At 40.2% G+C, this 17,641-nt stretch overlaps 1 protein-coding gene across 4 annotated transcripts in view; it reads left to right on the forward strand.

Moving 5' to 3' along the window:
- Lepr (leptin receptor) overlaps positions 1-17,641 on the forward strand; it is a 98,216-nt gene that overhangs the window by 49,085 nt on the left and 31,490 nt on the right. For all 4 annotated transcript variants that reach the window (XM_017320002.2, NM_010704.2, NM_146146.3 and 1 more), the window contains exons 10-15: positions 1,826-2,025; positions 5,076-5,224; positions 6,615-6,774; positions 7,980-8,062; positions 13,684-13,900; positions 16,324-16,506. In XM_017320002.2, coding sequence (XP_017175491.1) covers positions 1,826-2,025; positions 5,076-5,224; positions 6,615-6,774; positions 7,980-8,062; positions 13,684-13,900; positions 16,324-16,506 — 992 coding nt within the window. The remainder of the gene's footprint in view (positions 1-1,825; positions 2,026-5,075; positions 5,225-6,614; positions 6,775-7,979; positions 8,063-13,683; positions 13,901-16,323; positions 16,507-17,641) is intronic.

A 17,641-nucleotide genomic window follows, 5' to 3' on the forward strand; every position in this document is an offset into this window, starting at 1 on the left:
TCAATTCTGTGACCCTCAGCTCACTCTGTGCCTCACAGCTGATTCCTCTGTGGTATTAGAAGAAAAATGTCAATTTTTGCATTTCTTAGATGGGAAAAATTGGTGCCTTTATCCTAAATGCTATGAATTGTTTAACACCAATTAGAAGTTCGTGATAGGCCATTTTAATTATATGTCTTGCCATGCATTATCACATGCAAACATGTGTCTGCAGAAAACCACTTAGAAGCTCCACAGTTCATTTACCATCCTAACATTCACAGGATCACAGGATCACCACGTAACCAACTACAAATCCTATATGAGCTCTTGAACCTCCCAAGTGCTAATTTCCATGTCTGTAAAATAGGGAGAAAGATGGGATTGATTTACTTTGGGGGGAAATTAATGACATTTCACTTTGTTGTGATTAAGTAATATGACTCCGCCTAGAAAACATTCCATTTGAGCAGTCAATAAATGATCACTACTGTCATGATGGTGAAGCTAACCAGTCCAAGCTAGACCTTCGCCATTGTGTTTCCACACCACTATTGTGCTACGCGCACTGATGATTGCACATCTGTCTGTCATTGCATTCTCCACCCATCATTAATCATCTGAACACACATGTACATGTGCATGTACACACACACACACACATACACACACACACACACATACACACACACACCCATACACACACACACACACATGCACACACACACACACCCATACACACACACACACACACACACACACACACATACACACACACACACACACACACACCCATAACCTTGAGGAGAAAATATTACAAAGGTGGTAAATGAGAAATGATTTTAGTGTTTTACCTTCCTTGTTTTCCTTCTCCTTTTCATCCCTGTAGAGTTGTCAGAGATTTAGTCATCTGAATACCATTTTCAGAGCAAATAGTAACAGGAGGGCTGTTTCTAAGAGAAGAAAGGCTTTGCGTGCTGTGAGGAAGCAGGTTGGGTTTGGTTATGACTCCTAATATTTAAAGAATTTTCATTTCTGAGAAAATGAGTTTAAAAATGAAAAAGAAAATGATTAAAAAAATGAAAAAAGAAAATGAGTGTTTTTGTTTTTTTTTTTTGAGATAGAGATTTGTAAAAGGGGTTGCGACCCACAGGGTGAGGACCAACATACCAGAAGTTTGTATCAGTGACACAATTGTTGAAGTAAAGATTAAAAGTAGGACCAGGGGTCGGGGGGACCGACAACTCCTGACATGGAAGGAAAGCAGGTTTTTGTTTGTTTGTTTCTTTTGTTTTTGCTTTAAACCGTGTCTTAAATTCCAACAGAAATGGAGAATGTAACAGGCAGTAATATTTGGCTTGACTGGCAGGGCTTGAATACTTTCTAGTCCAAACTGATATAATGAAAACAATACCAAATCCTGATCCTTACATGAATGCAGTTATGGGGGTGGGGGTGGGGTGAGGGTGGGGGGCTCAGCACAGCATGAGGAGCTGTGTTAGGGTCGCAGCAATAGGAAGGCTGAGAACCTTGTTCTAGGGTAACCACCACAGTCCTGCTGCTCTGTGCCTAACTTACCTTCTTGCCAGCTCCTCACACCCTCACACCCATCCTTCACCAGTCACCCTCCACACAGTGTTTTTATAGTCACTGTTTGTGGAAAGACTAAAATCCAGCTAGAGCTCGGAGCTCAAGAAGGCCTTTCTAACAACAGCATCAGTTTTTAGACAGAGAAAATGATCTCTGTCAAACAATAAATCTGAATTCTAGATGTCTTTTTTTTTTTAAATCAATACTACATATTAACTGGCTACTTTTAAAAAAATGTATATATATATCTTTTAAGGCGCAGCCTGTATTGTCCTGATAGTCCATCTATTCATCCTACGTCTGAGCCCAAAAACTGCGTCTTACAGAGAGACGGCTTTTATGAATGTGTTTTCCAGCCAATCTTTCTATTATCTGGCTATACAATGTGGATCAGGATCAACCATTCTTTAGGTTCACTTGACTCGCCACCAACGTGTGTCCTTCCTGACTCCGTAGGTACGTCAGACTATATTATGTATTTTCCTTATATACGGCTGTCATTTTCTAATTGCACTATATTTTGAAGAAAAAAATTGTTTCTGTTTATAGAGTAATTGAGAAGATGATTGGCTGTAGAAGCTTTCTAGTTTTGAGATTTTTATTACCATTTTGAATTAGTTTTGATATTAGTGGTAGCATGTTTGTTTATAAATATAGGTAATAGATTCATAGCCACTGGGTATTTCTGTAGAGCACTTGATTGCATGTGTTACTGTGACAGTCGTTTTATGAGGTTTCTAGTGTGGTTCTGAAAGAATTTGCTATTTTAATCTGAAAGTTTTATTTGATATTTGAAAGGCTTCAAGACTTAATTTGAGAAGCTGGGTAAGAAACATTCAAAATAGCAAAAGGAAGTGAAGAAAATTGATGCAGATGGTGAGATCTGTAATCTTACTTACGAGTTTCCACAGGTATCTTGAGATCAAAGGATTCAGAGAGTCGTTGAGTCGTTTGGGACATTCTTCCAAAGTTATTACAGAATATTTGAGAAATGACCAACCTATGATCATTTCTTTTGTTGCTGTGTATTACTTTGTTCGGAAATTATGCCAAAAATCAGTATATTTTTCATAATTTTTTAAATCGGTCAGCACACATTTGAAATAGAACCTATATTTTGTTAACTATAGAATGAATTTATTTTAACTATTAAATCTGGTTTTTTTTTGATAAAGCTGCCTACTTAATTGATTATCTTTTCCTTTGCATGATTTCAGGGTAAGTGTTTTTTACTACACTTGGTACATTCCTGTTACTCAGTGTTCCAGGGTAATGAAGGGCCATGGCCATTCACATACAACATGAAATCAAGAACATTCTATCTGAATAACACTGGGTGCTTTGCTTTCCAAAACTGAAAGAGTTTAAATCAGGCTCCTCTTGCCTTAGGAGGAGAGCAATGGGGAAATAAAACTTCGGATGTAAACCCCCGTGCCACCTCTTCCTAGCCTTTAAAACTTGGATCAGGCAGGAAAACATTCTGTATCACCCATCATACTCCCTCGATGTGTGCATCGCTCTGGTCAGTGTAGATACTACAGCTCTGGTCAGTGTAGATGCTACAGCTCTGGTCAGTGTAGATGCTACAGCTCTGGTCAGTGTAGATGCTACAGCTCTGGTCAGTGTAGATGCTACAGCTCTGGTCAGTGTAGATGCTACAGCTCTGGTCAGTGTAGATGCTACAGCTCTGGTCAGTGTAGATGCTACAGCTCTGGTCAGTGTAGATGCTACAGCTCTGGTCAGTGTAGATACTACAGCTCTGGTCAGTGTAGATACTACAGCTCTGGTCAGTGTAGATGCTACAGCTCTGGTCAGTGTAGATACTACAGCTCTGGTCAGTGTAGATACTACAGCTCTGGTCAGTGTAGATGCTACAGCTCTGGTCAGTGTAGATGCTACAGCTCTGGTCAGTGTAGATGCTACAGCTCTGGTCAGTGTAGATGCTACAGCTCTGGTCAGTGTAGATGCTACAGCTCTGGTCAGTGTAGATACTACAGCTCTGGTCAGTGTAGATACTACAGCTCTGGTCAGTGTAGATGCTACAGCTCTGGTCAGTGTAGATACTACAGCTCTGGTCAGTGTAGATACTACAGCTCTGGTCAGTGTAGATGCTACAGCTCTGGTCAGTGTAGATGCTACAGCTCTGGTCAGTGTAGATGCTACAGCTCTGGTCAGTGTAGATGCTACAGCTCTGGTCAGTGTAGATGCTACAGCTCTGGTCAGTGTAGATACTACAGCTCTGGTCAGTGTAGATACTACAGCTCTGGTCAGTGTAGATACTACAGCTCTGGTCAGTGTAGATACTACAGCTCTGGTCAGTGTAGATGCTACAGCTCTGGTCAGTGTAGATGCTACAGCTCTGGTCAGTGTAGATACTACAGCTCTGGTCAGTGTAGATGCTACAGCTCTGGTCAGTGTAGATACTACAGCTCTGGTCAGTGTAGATGCTACAGCTCTGGTCAGTGTAGATGCTACAGCTCTGGTCAGTGTAGATGCTACAGCTCTGGTCAGTGTAGATACTACAGCTCTGGTCAGTGTAGATGCTACAGCTCTGGTCAGTCACTGAATCTCTTCATGTGATCCAGTGAAGCACAATCAAAGAATTAACTCTTCCACTGTCTCAGATGGTTGACATGTCGTTTCTTGGAAAGAAGTGGTCTTTTCTAGGGATAAACATTTTATCGTCTTCCTGGCTTGGAGATGAATGCTTTCATGAGCTGTGAGGACTTTAATGGTCATAAGAAACTACCTACTGATACAAGTTTGAGGTGTCTTGTCCTGAATGGTCTAAAGTACTGGTGTTGGTTTCTTAAGTGATCAAAAGCTACTGCTCAAACAAGAGACTGCAGTTTTTGCACACCTGTTTTTTCCAGAAGTGAGACTTGGAGGGAAAGAATGATGGCCAACACTCGTGTGCAATCTAGGTCTTCTTTTTTCCCTGTGAATCAATGCTGTCCTGACTTACAGAGTTTGAGGGAGCCAGTGCATTGAGGGAATGTCCACAGAGGCCTTTCCTAACTGGATCATTTCTGCACATGGCCCTGATTGGGGTTTTTCAATTTATGGGTTCCTTTTCCTTTTAGCTGCTAGAGTTGTATACTTCATATTTGAGTCATTGGCTATCTCTCTTTGGATGCTTTAGTGGCAGAGGTGACCATCAAAATAAAGAAGAGGACTGTGCTGGCCATCATCGTAAGAGATCTCAGGCTCTACCTCATGTCAACCTGTTAGATTCTGACTCTTGGCAGCTGTGGAGGGGAACTGAAGGGATCTGAGATAGGAGGGCATGCCCTCTGGAGAAAAGTTCCTTACCAGCTAGTGTGAAAGTATAGTAGATAAGCAAGTTAACATGTTGCTATGGCAGCAGAAACCATTGCTTCATTCATGGCATTCACCCCACAGTAAAATCAAGACTTTAAAAAGGATATTGTCTATAAGGTATAATGATAGTTAATATTGCTATTTAAATTACTATTACATAATATTATTTTTTTAAATTTTTTTAGTAAAACCACTACCTCCATCTAACGTAAAAGCAGAGATTACTGTAAACACTGGATTATTGAAAGTATCTTGGGAAAAGCCAGTCTTTCCGGAGAATAACCTTCAATTCCAGATTCGATATGGCTTAAGTGGAAAAGAAATACAATGGAAGGTACCTTTTATTTCAAATCGATTTTTTCTCTCTCTCTGTGTAAATGGGAGTCTCTATAGTCCAGGCTAACCTCAAAGTTATTCTGTGTAGCTCAGGCTGGCCTAGAATTTATGAACCCCTGCTGCTTAGCCTTTTCAAGTCCCGGGACTACTTTCATTACATAGGTTGTCAAAGTTTAAGTGTTTTATGAACATATATTAATCCTACTTAATAATGGGTTTTATTATATTTCTGTCCATGTACTGTATGTTGATCATATTTACCCCCTCTTACCACGTCTTCTTCCCCTACCCTTGATCCCCTTCCTCTTGCTAGCTAGTTGTCATTCTACATTTTTGGTAAGGAGTTGTTTTCCCACAGGAGCATGGGTAGCTTATCAGCAGCTGTATCACCAAAGAAAATGTCTCTTCCACCAGCAACAGGAAAATCCTCTGAGAGAAGTGGGGGCCTTGTGAGCTCCTACCCTTCCATGACCAACCTCATGTATGCCTCATGCAGCTGCAGAGAGTTAAGCATGCAGCAGCATCTTCGCATTATTCCTGACGTACAAAGAGAGTCTGCTCTCCTCTACTGTGTAGTTACTTTCATTACATAGGTTGTCAAAGTTTAATCCCTGGAAGGAACACAATGTCATGATCCAGCTTTGCCCAAGGGGTTCTTGACAGAACATTTTCCCAATGAAATGTTCTATGAAAAAGAGGCTGCATGGTTAAACAGGCTGAGGAAAGCCTGCCTCCCCTGTACCTCTCTAGTGTAGAGATGGACTTTATGACATCAAATGTTTGGAGAAGGCTGTTTTAAAGAAACGTTTGCCATATTGCATCCTTTTTACCTACACTCTTTTTTTTCCCCCTTCAGGGACCAACTTTTTAAAAAAGGCCTTCTGATAGTTTTCATTATAGATATGCATGGGCATTTTGGTAGATGCTACTTTTATTGAAAAATCAGTGCTGAGTGTGCACATGGGAAACTCTGTTAGTTTTGTAGCAGCTTGCTAAATCTGGAAATACAAGAAATGCTCATTACGTCATTAGAACACTGACCTGGTTTTGGTCTATGTGAGTCCTGCCTGCTTGATTCTCTCGAGAGTCTTGTTTGACTACCATGTTAGAATTCTTGCCTTTGTGGTGGAGAGGGGACCAGAGGACAAGGATTATTAGCAGGGGTGAGACAGTGTTTGGAACTGACCTTGCAAGGGCAGTGAGTTCACAAGGGAATGAGCCAAGGTGGGAGGCAGCGTTCCGATGATTAGCCAAACTTTGTGATTTCTGAAGTGGGAAAAGACAACATCTCTGGGTCTTAAGTTTGGAATGGTGTTATGGTTTAAAATGAAAGCACATTTCAGGACTCACAGGAGGCAAGTATGTTAACAATGTGACTTCCTTTACAGACACATGAGGTATTCGATGCAAAGTCAAAGTCTGCCAGCCTGCTGGTGTCAGACCTCTGTGCAGTCTATGTGGTCCAGGTTCGCTGCCGGCGGTTGGATGGACTAGGATATTGGAGTAATTGGAGCAGTCCAGCCTATACGCTTGTCATGGATGTAAAAGGTCTGTGAGCATTTGTTAAACTTTCTTGAGTATGCAGAAGCGAGTGCTTCAAGCGTGACTGAAGACCTTTCTTTTTTCTTTTTTTTTTTATTATTAGGTATTTTCCTCATTTACATTTCCAATGCTATCCCAAAAGTCCCCCATACCCTCCCTCACCACTCCCCTACCCACCTACTCCCACTTGGCCCTGGCATTCCCCTGTACTGGGGCATATAAAGTTTGCAAGTCCAATAGGCCTCTCTTTCCGGTGATGGCCGACTAGGCCATCTTTTGATGCATATGCAGCTAGAGTCAAGAGCTCCGGGGTACTGGTTAGTTCATAATGTTGTTCCACCTATAGGGTTGCAGTTCCCTTTAGCTCCTTGGGTACTTTCTCTAGCTCCTCCATTGGGGGGCCCTGTGATCCATCCAATAGCTGACTGTGAGCATCCACTTCTGTGTTTGCTAGGCCCTGGCATAGTCTCACAAGAGAGAGCTCTATCTGGGTCCTTTCAGCAAAATCTTGCTAGTGTGTGCAATGGTGTCAGAGTTTGGAAGCTGATTATGGGATGGATCCCCGGATATGGCAGTCTCTAGATGGTCCATCCTTTCGTCACAGCTCCAAACTTTGTCTCTGTAACTCCTTCCACGGGTGTTTTGTTCCCAATTCTAAGAAGGATCAAAGTGTCCACACTTTGGTCTTCGTTCTTCTTGAGTTTCATGTGTTTAGCAAATTGTATCTTATATCTTGGGTATCCTAGGTTTTGGGCTAATATCCACTTATCAGTGAGTACATATTGTGTGAGTTCCTTTGTGAATGTGTTACCTCACTCAGGATGATGCCCTCCAGGTCCATCCATTTGCCTAGGAATTTCATAAATTCATTCTTTTTAATAGTTGAGTAGTACTCCATTGTGTAAATGTACCACATTTTCTGTATCCATTCCTCTGTTGAGGGGCATCTGGGTTCTTTCCAGCTCCTGGCTATTATAAATAAGGCTGCTATGAACATAGTGGAGCATGTGTCCTTCTTACCGGTTGGGACATCTTCTGGATATATGCCCAGGAGAGGTATTGCTGGATCCTCCGGTAGTACTATGTCCAATTTTCTGAGGAACCGCCAGACTGAGGAACCATAGATGCGAGCATCAGCAACAGAATACAAGAGACTGAAGACATTTCTCTCGAGAACATGTGTCTGACTCAGGCTTCTTATTGTTTTTCAGTTCCTATGAGAGGGCCTGAATTTTGGAGAAAAATGGATGGGGACGTTACTAAAAAGGAGAGAAATGTCACCTTGCTTTGGAAGGTATTTCTAATTTCTACCTTTTATTTTATTCTGAACTTATGTTTGTCTCTACTTTGTTCATAGCCCTGTCATTACCTCAGAAATGACCCTCAGATCTTATGTTTTAATGCGTTTTGGGGATGTGGTTGTCAGAGCTGACTATCTGGAGTATCGACATTGTCAGGGGCCTTTATTATTTTCTCGGTTCAATTATAATTGTGCCGTTGCAGTTTTGGCAAAGTCTTGAACTCTTTGGACATCACAATTTGTCATCTGTATCAGGGTTAAGATTACTAAGTGATAATTAGTGTTGCTTTACGTCCACACTGGATTTCAGTTGAATGCTGAACAATGTAAACATGGCTCTTCCCTCACACTTCAAGTACGCAGATGTAAGCGAGTATTTGACCTGTGTGGCGACATAGGCTGAGTGGTTTCCATAATGATGGGTGATCAACTTGGAAATGCCGAAGGAGTCATTCTCCTAGAGACCTGATTTCTAGCCCAAGTAGATAATTTCATCAGTAGACATAAAGCTGAAGACTGATTTAGGAATGATATACATGAGGTAGGCAATGTTGTGTTTATTATATAAATGTGAAATGAATTTCTCTCCCCAAGAGGAAGTTAGTGCATGTTTTAAAATGATTTCCTGATCTAAGACCAATCCCCATTTAAAAATTGGGCTATATAAGAGCTTGTGTATACTTAGTTTGTAATTCCAGTTACTATATGATTTTGTTCACATGGTAAAACAATTTCTAAATGGTCTCCATTTTGACCTTTTAACTTGAAAGTGATATTAGGAATTGACAGTGGTATTTGTTAGATATTGAGTGTTTCTGTACAGAAGGATAGACAGTGACATTGCTCAACCACTGCTTGGGTCAGCCATGAACAGAATCTAATTAATTTTTCTTTATCTGTCTTTGTCCTCATAGCTATAACAACTTCCCCATACCCCAGGCTACAGTCAACCTCCTTCCTCATACTGCCATCATGCCCTTGAACAGAACAATGACTTTTCTTTCCAGGTAGCTCCCATTCTTTCTTATACCTGGCTCCCATGTTTCCTCAGTGATGTTGCCTGATGGAACTTTCTATAACAGCAAGAACAGTTTGTATGTGCTTTTTCCAACATGGCAGCCATTTGTGGCTTTATGGCTTGAGTTGTGTCCAGTGTGATGCAAAAATGAGTTTAAGTAGCTGAAATTTAAATGGCCACAAGTAACTGGGGACTATCATATTGGGGAGTAGAATGATATAGGTTCCTCAGGTTAATCTGAAGACAGGGATAGCACCTTAACTAACCTGCTGACTCAAACTTGAATGCCTTTCCTTAGATGGACCATCTATCGTTCAGTCGTTCACTTTCTGTTTTGTGTTCCTTTGGTTTCCTTACCTGAGTAGTGTTTTGGTGATTATGGTCCCTGTGTTAGTCATGTGTTGCATCACTAACCAAGTACCAGTGATAAACAGCTTGTAAGGAAGAAAGGTTTACCTGGCTCAGGGTTTCAAAGCTCCCTGTTATGTTGGTACCATACTTTGGGACCATTATGATGGGAGCAGATGAAAGTCCCACCCAATGGCAGCAGGGACTTGAAGGAGAAAAAGAAAACAGAGAAGGGCCTAACACTCCCTTCAAGGGATTTCTCTTATGTCCTTATTCCTAGGCCTTCTATCCTAAAGTTCATATCTCCTACCAACGGTGATAAACATGTTAAACATATGACTGTGTGGGAGATATTTGAGACCCAAACCATGCAGGTTCCTTAATCTAGTTTCTAAAACTGGAGTAAGATTTTTCTAAGGGTATGCAGTCTATGGACTCAACATCTCACACAGCTATAGGGTAAGTGTATGTGATATATATATATATATATATATATATATATATATATATATATATATATATGTATATGTATACACACATACACACACCACACAAGTTCTGAGCTTCTCGAAAGATGGATCAGGGGCTAAAGACACTTACCACCACACATGATGACCTGAATTTTATATATCTATCTATCTATCTCCTGGATATATATATCCTACACATACACACACACACACACACACACACACACACACACACCATAAATAAATAAATAAATAAATTAATTAATTAATTAATTAAAAATAAAAGCAATTTCTCTGATGTTTTTACATATAAAACTTTTAGGATAGTTTTAGACTTATAGGAAAATAGCCAAGAACATAAAGAATTTTGTCAAATCTCTATATTCTGTTTTTCTCTATGAATAATACCTTACATTAACATGCCATATTTGTTAGTTAATTAAAAAATCCTGATGTCATTATAATTAAAGTTCATAACTGATTTCAGGCAAGCTGGAATTTTGTATAATTTCTCCCAAATATTGTGGTATTAGCGCATGATTAGATTCCCATCTAACCATGAGGCTTTGGGTACAAAGTACAAACTCTTAAAGCAAGATTTTGTCATGGTAGAATAAAGCTACATACCATCTCAGGACAGCTGAGCGGATGTGACTCTAGCTGAGGTGGCTTTGGGAATGGTGTTGCCTCTCCCTGTCCAGTGACTCTCTCCCTGTCCTTCTATGTTGTGTTCCTCCCCTGTCCAGTGGCTCTCTCCCTTTCTGTGCTGTACTCTTTGAAATGAAGTCAGTGGGACAAACGCTTCTGAAGAGTGAGAGTTAGGTTTCTGTCTGTGAGTGGCGAATCTATAAAAATAATTTAGAATTCTTTTTCAAGGCTGACTCTATGGTGCACCATATTTATTTACCCAGTCATTTATGTCAGTGAAGATATTTAGTTATACATTTGGTTCTAATATGGAAGGAGGCGTTTTTTTTTGTTTTTGTTTTTTCCAGAAATACTTCAGATTTTGGATTTTGGAATACTTGTGCATTCTTTGCCAGTAAAACATTTTTTTTTTTAAAGTTAAGCATTAGAATTTTGTAGTTCAAAATGCTCTGAGATCTGAAACTTCTTGGGAGTCATGTTAACACTTTAAATTTTGGGTTGCAGCACACAGTCTAGGAGAGCAGATCTAGAGATACTCAGCCTGAACTATTTTATTACATTTTCACAGTTTTCTTACTCCAGTCATTAGAAACTCTTTGAATTGAGCCTTTGTCTCTGACACATCCCCATCATGGGAGGTATTATTAAAACAAAACAAAACAGGCCAGGTGTGGCGGCATACGTCCATAATCCTGACACTTGGGAGGCAGAGGCAGGTGGATTTCTGAGTTTGAGGCCAGCCTGGTCTACAGAGTGAGTTCCAGGACAGCCAGGGCTATACAGAGAAACCCTGTCTCAAAAAAAACCAAACCAAACCAAACCAAAAAAACTGGACAACAATTCTTACATCCATTTATTTTTATCCATTTATTGTGTTCTATGTGGATATCAAGTACCTCTGACACATGTGTAGGGTCAGAGAGAGGACAATTTACCAAACTGGTTCTCTCTCTGTCTCTCTCTCTCTCTGTCTCTCTCTCTCTTTCTCTCTCTCTCTTCATCATGTGGCTTCTGGCGGGCGGTCAAACTCAAGTTATCAAGTTTGTTGGCAAAATGATTTATTCTATCAATCTCTTAAACACTATGGCCACTCTTTTAATGTTAGTAAGTTGAAGTTTATTAAACAAATTCTGACCTTGGAAAGATGGTCAAGAGAATAAAAAGTTCATTGCAAGAAGGATGCTTCAGCTTCAACAATAAGGAAACAAATAGCCCAGCAAAAAATGTGAACCAAATATCTGAATAGGATCCTAACCAAAGCAGACCCACAGGTGAGAAATAAGAAGGCAAGAAGGTTCATAACACTGCTTGTCATTGTTGGGGGTTTATAGGTAAAACAGCCATGGGGTACAATTCTACGTCTACGAGAATGACTAATTATTTTTAAAGATATTTCAAATTGCTGATTGAGAATACAGAACAGCGAGAAACTTGGTTTGTGACTAGTAGAAATGCAAACTTGTGCAGTCACCTTGCAAGTTTAATGTAGTCTTGCTGCATGCTCATAGATACTTTCCTGGGTGAGTTGAAAACTCTCTACTTGAAAATTTGCATGTGAGTTATTCGGACCACTACACCAGTAATTATTATTTCAAAGTGAAACTCTTCTATGGAAAAATGAAATGGTAGGCACACAACACTACACATTTGCCCAAACTAAAAATTTCATAGATCAAAGATTAAACCTTAAAATATATAAATTAAAAAATTCATAGATTGGATTATTTAAGGGTGTGTAATACAGATTGTGAATAGGTTATCACTATCACAAGTGTGTGAAATTACCTCATTGAGAGTGGCAACGGAAAAGGCTTAATTAACTTTGGAAATGAGTCCGAAGAGTCTGAAGTGTGTAAGATGGAAGATACTATACAGATACTTCAGAGCTGTACATTTCTTCCAGGGATGTAGGCTAGCAGTTATTTCATTAGTATATGTCTATTTTAGAATGGAAGAATTAGGAAGATGAATGGAGCCTGTGTCTTTCACTACTCTCCCAGGAGGTTCCAGAATAGCAAAAGTGTCAGCCAGAATTCTTGAAGTCATAGACTGGAGTTAGAGATGAACATAAGCTCATGTTAAGCCTGGGTTACTTCTTATCATCCTTAATTTTGAAAGCTAAGAGGGCCTAACCATCAAGAACGTCCTGGAGGAAAGAATGTTTTTAACGCCATTATTCAGTCAAAGAAATTAAGACTTGAGAGAAATGCTCATTTCTTCTCTCATGATGGCTCCTTACACCTTACTTCTACCGTACGATCCATGAGGCCCTACCCACGCAGGATACATGCATCTATATGAGAGTGTCTGCCCCTTCTAACTCAGAGACTCTTGTTCTAGTCTGTGTTATAAAATTCAGCTTGTGGAAGCTTTCTGAGGGGTTGGCAGCATTCAATTTTACCTGCAATAGGTAAAGGTAATCTTTTGGGAAGTGAAGAGTGTTATTAGACATTTCAGAAAGAACAAACAGGATTGGGGCTGCTATGTGTTCTACACAGGAATCTTCCATAACACAGAATAATTTATGTAGATAGAGACAAGATGGAAATGCCCAGGGCCCCAAAATAGCCGCTGTTATTTGTTAACCTTCAAGGTTTTCTGTTTGTTTATCTGTTTCTTGCGCAGGATCATCTTCCAAGCACATCCTGGGGGAACAGTGGCAGAGTCACTCGAGTTCATGAAACTATGGTGACATCTGAGCTTCCTTGGTTCTTCACAGAACATAAGCAGTTCCTTTGCTTGCTTGTTAGATGAGAAAACTTCCTTGTCAGTCTGTCTCTACGACTAGAATGGAAAGCCTTACTACTTCCTATGTATTCTTAATATTTCAAATGTCCTAATTATGTTTTGCTTCTCTGTCTTTAAGGGATTTAGTCTCTGGATTTGAAGAAATAAATAAATAAATAAAGGAAAACTAATTTTCTCGTGCCGGATGACTGCTAGCTGAGCTCAGGCCTACTGCATTCTACATTTCGACTCTCTCCCTCTTCCCCAGTGCTTTAGCACTGGACTGGGCAGTTCCTGGCCTGGTCTAACTCCTGTTTCCTGGTGGGAATGTATAATAAGAACTCCATGAGTTCTGGTATAAACACTGTGGTCTGTGTGCTAATTAAATCTTGTGTTTCCTACAGCCCCTGACGAAAAATGACTCACTGTGTAGTGTGAGGAGGTACGTGGTGAAGCATCGTACTGCCCACAATGGGACGTGGTCAGAAGATGTGGGAAATCGGACCAATCTCACTTTCCTGTGGACAGAACCAGCGCACACTGTTACAGTTCTGGCTGTCAATTCCCTCGGCGCTTCCCTTGTGAATTTTAACCTTACCTTCTCATGGCCCATGAGTAAAGGTAAGAGAGGCTGAGGAGCAGTTGACCCTCCCAGTCAACTTATTTATTTTTATGGTGGTCTGTGCAGAAGCCTTCTGTTTATTATTGTTGTTTCAGCAACACTATTAAATTGTGATGTGACCCGCTGGCATGACTCTTCTTCTACAGCACTGTATGTAAATCATTCTTGCCCCCTTCCTTCAGTTCCTCTCATGAACCCCCTCCAAAATTCATGATCTCTTCTGTTATTGGATATTATACACACATAACATAACTTACTGAGTTAATTTAGCTTTGCTCGTATGTACACGTATGTGATCAAGGCTGGCAGCTTGGGATCAGCCAATCTGTGAGGGAACTCATTCATGGAGGAGATGGAGTCTTCCTCTCTCAGCAGACACTCGTCACCTGTAGCTCTCCATCTAGGGGTGGGGCCATATGGAATTTTCCCTGTCACGTTGGCATGTCAACTGGTGTTGCCATTGATGCTTCAGGCATCCATATTGTTTAGAGTTCAGGTCTATGGCATGCTATCAACAGTAGACATCCTGGACCTCTGGGTCCTACAGTCTTTCCTTCTCATCTTCCATGATTTTCCCTGGGCCTTAGGTGCCCAGATTGCACTGCAGACATATGAGTTGGGGTTGGAAACCCCCTTTTAGTATGTAACCTCAGCATAGGCCTTCTCATCTAACTTATCTTCTGAGTGGTCTAAGATCCAGTTCTACACTTACTCTCCTCTCTGTGTGAGAAATATATTGCAAACAAATAACCAACTATGCTCATCTTGCCAAGATTTCTGAAATGACATTATTAGCAATAGAATATCCTAGTGAATATAATACTTTAAACTCTTTGAAGTAACAAAGGTGGGCTATACTCTCTCTAAAAATTAGAATATTGAGCATTATATATAACATATGGTTTTCTATAAGTACATACTATATATACTGTGATATATATTTACATGTAGTATATTTAAAGGTTTTAATTATATATAAAATACTGTGTATTTTAGTAATAGTATGATAGGCTATATGGACTCAAATTAATTCATGAGACTTGAAAACTATTATGGACTTTGATGCGAGTAGGTGAACACCTCACCTTTAGCATTTGATTATTCTGAGCATTGATGCTTTCTTTTAAAAAAATATATTTTAAAACTAATTAGTTTCAGAGGGATGCACATGCCAGAGTATGTTTGTGGAGGTCAGAGGACAACTTGTGGGAGTTAGTGCTCTTCTTCCAACGTGTGGCTCCTAGGAAATCTAACTGAGGTTGTTAGCATAGATGATAGTGTCTTGATCTTCTGGGCCTCCTTCTTGGCCTAATAGCCACTCTCAGCAGGACCTTCTAATCTGGATTGTGTGTCAAAAATATCATTTTAAGTAGAAAATACTCATTTCTGGTATCTCTACCAAGCTTCTAGCCTTCTAAAAGGTCACTCCTTTCATGAAGTCTTTAATTATTGTTTGAATATGTTGTATCTTCTCTTTAAAGTTTAGGGATAATCTTAATTTATAAGGATAATTTATTATTTTTAATTAAAATTATTGCCACATATCTTTGTGAGTGTGTAATTTTGAGCACATATACCACAGCATGTGTGTGGAGGTCAGAGGACAACTTAGTGGAATTGATTTCATCTTCTACCATTATATAGGTCCTGTAGACTGAGATAGGACCTCATTATATAGCTCTGGATAGCCTGGAACTCACTATGTAGACCAGCCTAGCCTTAAACTCATAAATATCTGCTTGTCTCTCTATCCTGTCAATGCTGAGATAGAAGGCATGTGCCACCATGCCTGGACAGGAAAGAAAGTAAGCAGGAACTTGATCTGGGAATGAGGACAGAGAAAGCATCTTGAGGGAATGCTGTTGATTGGGAACTAAAATTCCTCCCATGGGTTTGGGGTGGAGAAGTCTTAGCTTCCAGTAGATGCACACCTGGTCAGGTTTTCACAGCTCAGGGGAAGAGATGAAGCAAAACAAGGGTGACTTCTGCATAGAGAAACACACTCAGCAGAGAGCTGGTTGAGATAGGGCCTCTGGGTCCTGTAGGCATGATAGAATGGCTTTCTCAGATGTGGAAATCCACCAAGGCTTTCTGAAGGACTCTGCTAAGGACATTTTTTAAAAGTGTCACTCACCAATGGGAGAGAAGAGCATGTGAGAATCAGAGTGTGGTTAACAGACTTGTGTGGGATTTCAGCTGAGAACAATTTTGACCTTATCAAAATTCCATTTTTAGATTTGTGGTAGAATAGCTTTTCTTCCCTGTGTCATAGACTCCTGCATTCTGCTGGTGTGATCTCCATGACATTTGTATACATTGTCTGCCTCCTCTACCCTCTCCATTCCTCCAGGTTATTTCTCAAGGCAGGTAGTACACTTTCATTCATCTTGAATCTAAAATACATTTCTTCTCCTCCCCTCAGTGAGTGCTGTGGAGTCACTCAGTGCTTATCCCCTGAGCAGCAGCTGTGTCATCCTTTCCTGGACACTGTCACCTGATGATTATAGTCTGTTATATCTGGTTATTGAATGGAAGATCCTTAATGAAGATGATGGAATGAAGTGGCTTAGAATTCCCTCGAATGTTAAAAAGTTTTATATCCACGGTATGTGTACTGTACTTTTCATGGATTAGTATGACACTGTAGACTGGCAATTCTGATAATAAATCATTTAATGACAACCTCAAAATAAGGATGCCAACTGAATTATAATCTTCTTGCCTGGTCAGAATGTTTGCTGTATTTCTGTGAACATTTTTCCTTTTATGTTTTACACAGATGCAATCAGATGTCCTAAACCTTCTCCCCAACTCTTTCTGTCAGAATGTGACACCCATATAACCTTTTTTTTTTTTTTCCGGAGCTGAGGACCGAACCCAGGGCCTTGGGCTTGCTAGGCAAGCGCTCTACCACTGAACTAAATCCCCAACCCCCATATAACCTTTTATAAGTGTACATAAGGTATTTCTTGAGTTGAGCTCATGTTGCTTCTGTCTTATGTTTTAATGTCTTATAAAGTCTAATGCCAAATTTCCTTCCAACTCAGTACCCAATTATAATGTCACTAAGCAGTGACTGGGAGGGCTAGGCTGGAAGTCTGAGGACTTTGAACCTCCTGACCGAGGTCAGATTTATCCCTTGAGAGGTTAAGTGTCCACAACAGCAACAGTTCCAGACAGAACCAGAAGGAAGGGGGAGGAATAAGTAGGGAGGCTGGGGGTTGCTTACTTACACAATCTAGATAACCCACACTTTCCTTTTACTCTCAACACCTACATTTAGCTTCAGGCTACTTTTATTTATAAATTGTAGGCAGGGAAACACGTCTACTGCCACTGCTGTTGGTAGGTAATACACTGCTGTTGGGTATTGCTGTGATAGGTAGTTATAAATCAGAGGAATGATGAGTGCAGACCTCTCAGAGCTCTGCTGCTCTTGGGCTGCTGGTCTCATATCACTAGTATCCATGAGAATCATTGCCAGATCTGTCTTGAACATTGCTGTGGGAATTGTCATTTTCCATGTATTGAGATCCTGAGACAGCACAAGAGAACTCTTTGTCTCTGTTCCCTTCTTTGTGTGACTTTTCCAGGCTACTTTCAATGGGAAGCTAAGTAAGCTAAATTCACATAGAAAGAAAGTCTTCCCTACTCTGAAGATGAAAAGGGAGAACATGCTATCCTGGAGTAGAAAATTCAGGAACAAAAGAAAACATGCCTTGAACTTGAACAAATTAGCT

This window comes from Mus musculus, chromosome 4, assembly GCF_000001635.26.
Source record: "Mus musculus strain C57BL/6J chromosome 4, GRCm38.p6 C57BL/6J".
NCBI classification, from domain to species: domain Eukaryota; kingdom Metazoa; phylum Chordata; class Mammalia; order Rodentia; family Muridae; genus Mus; species Mus musculus.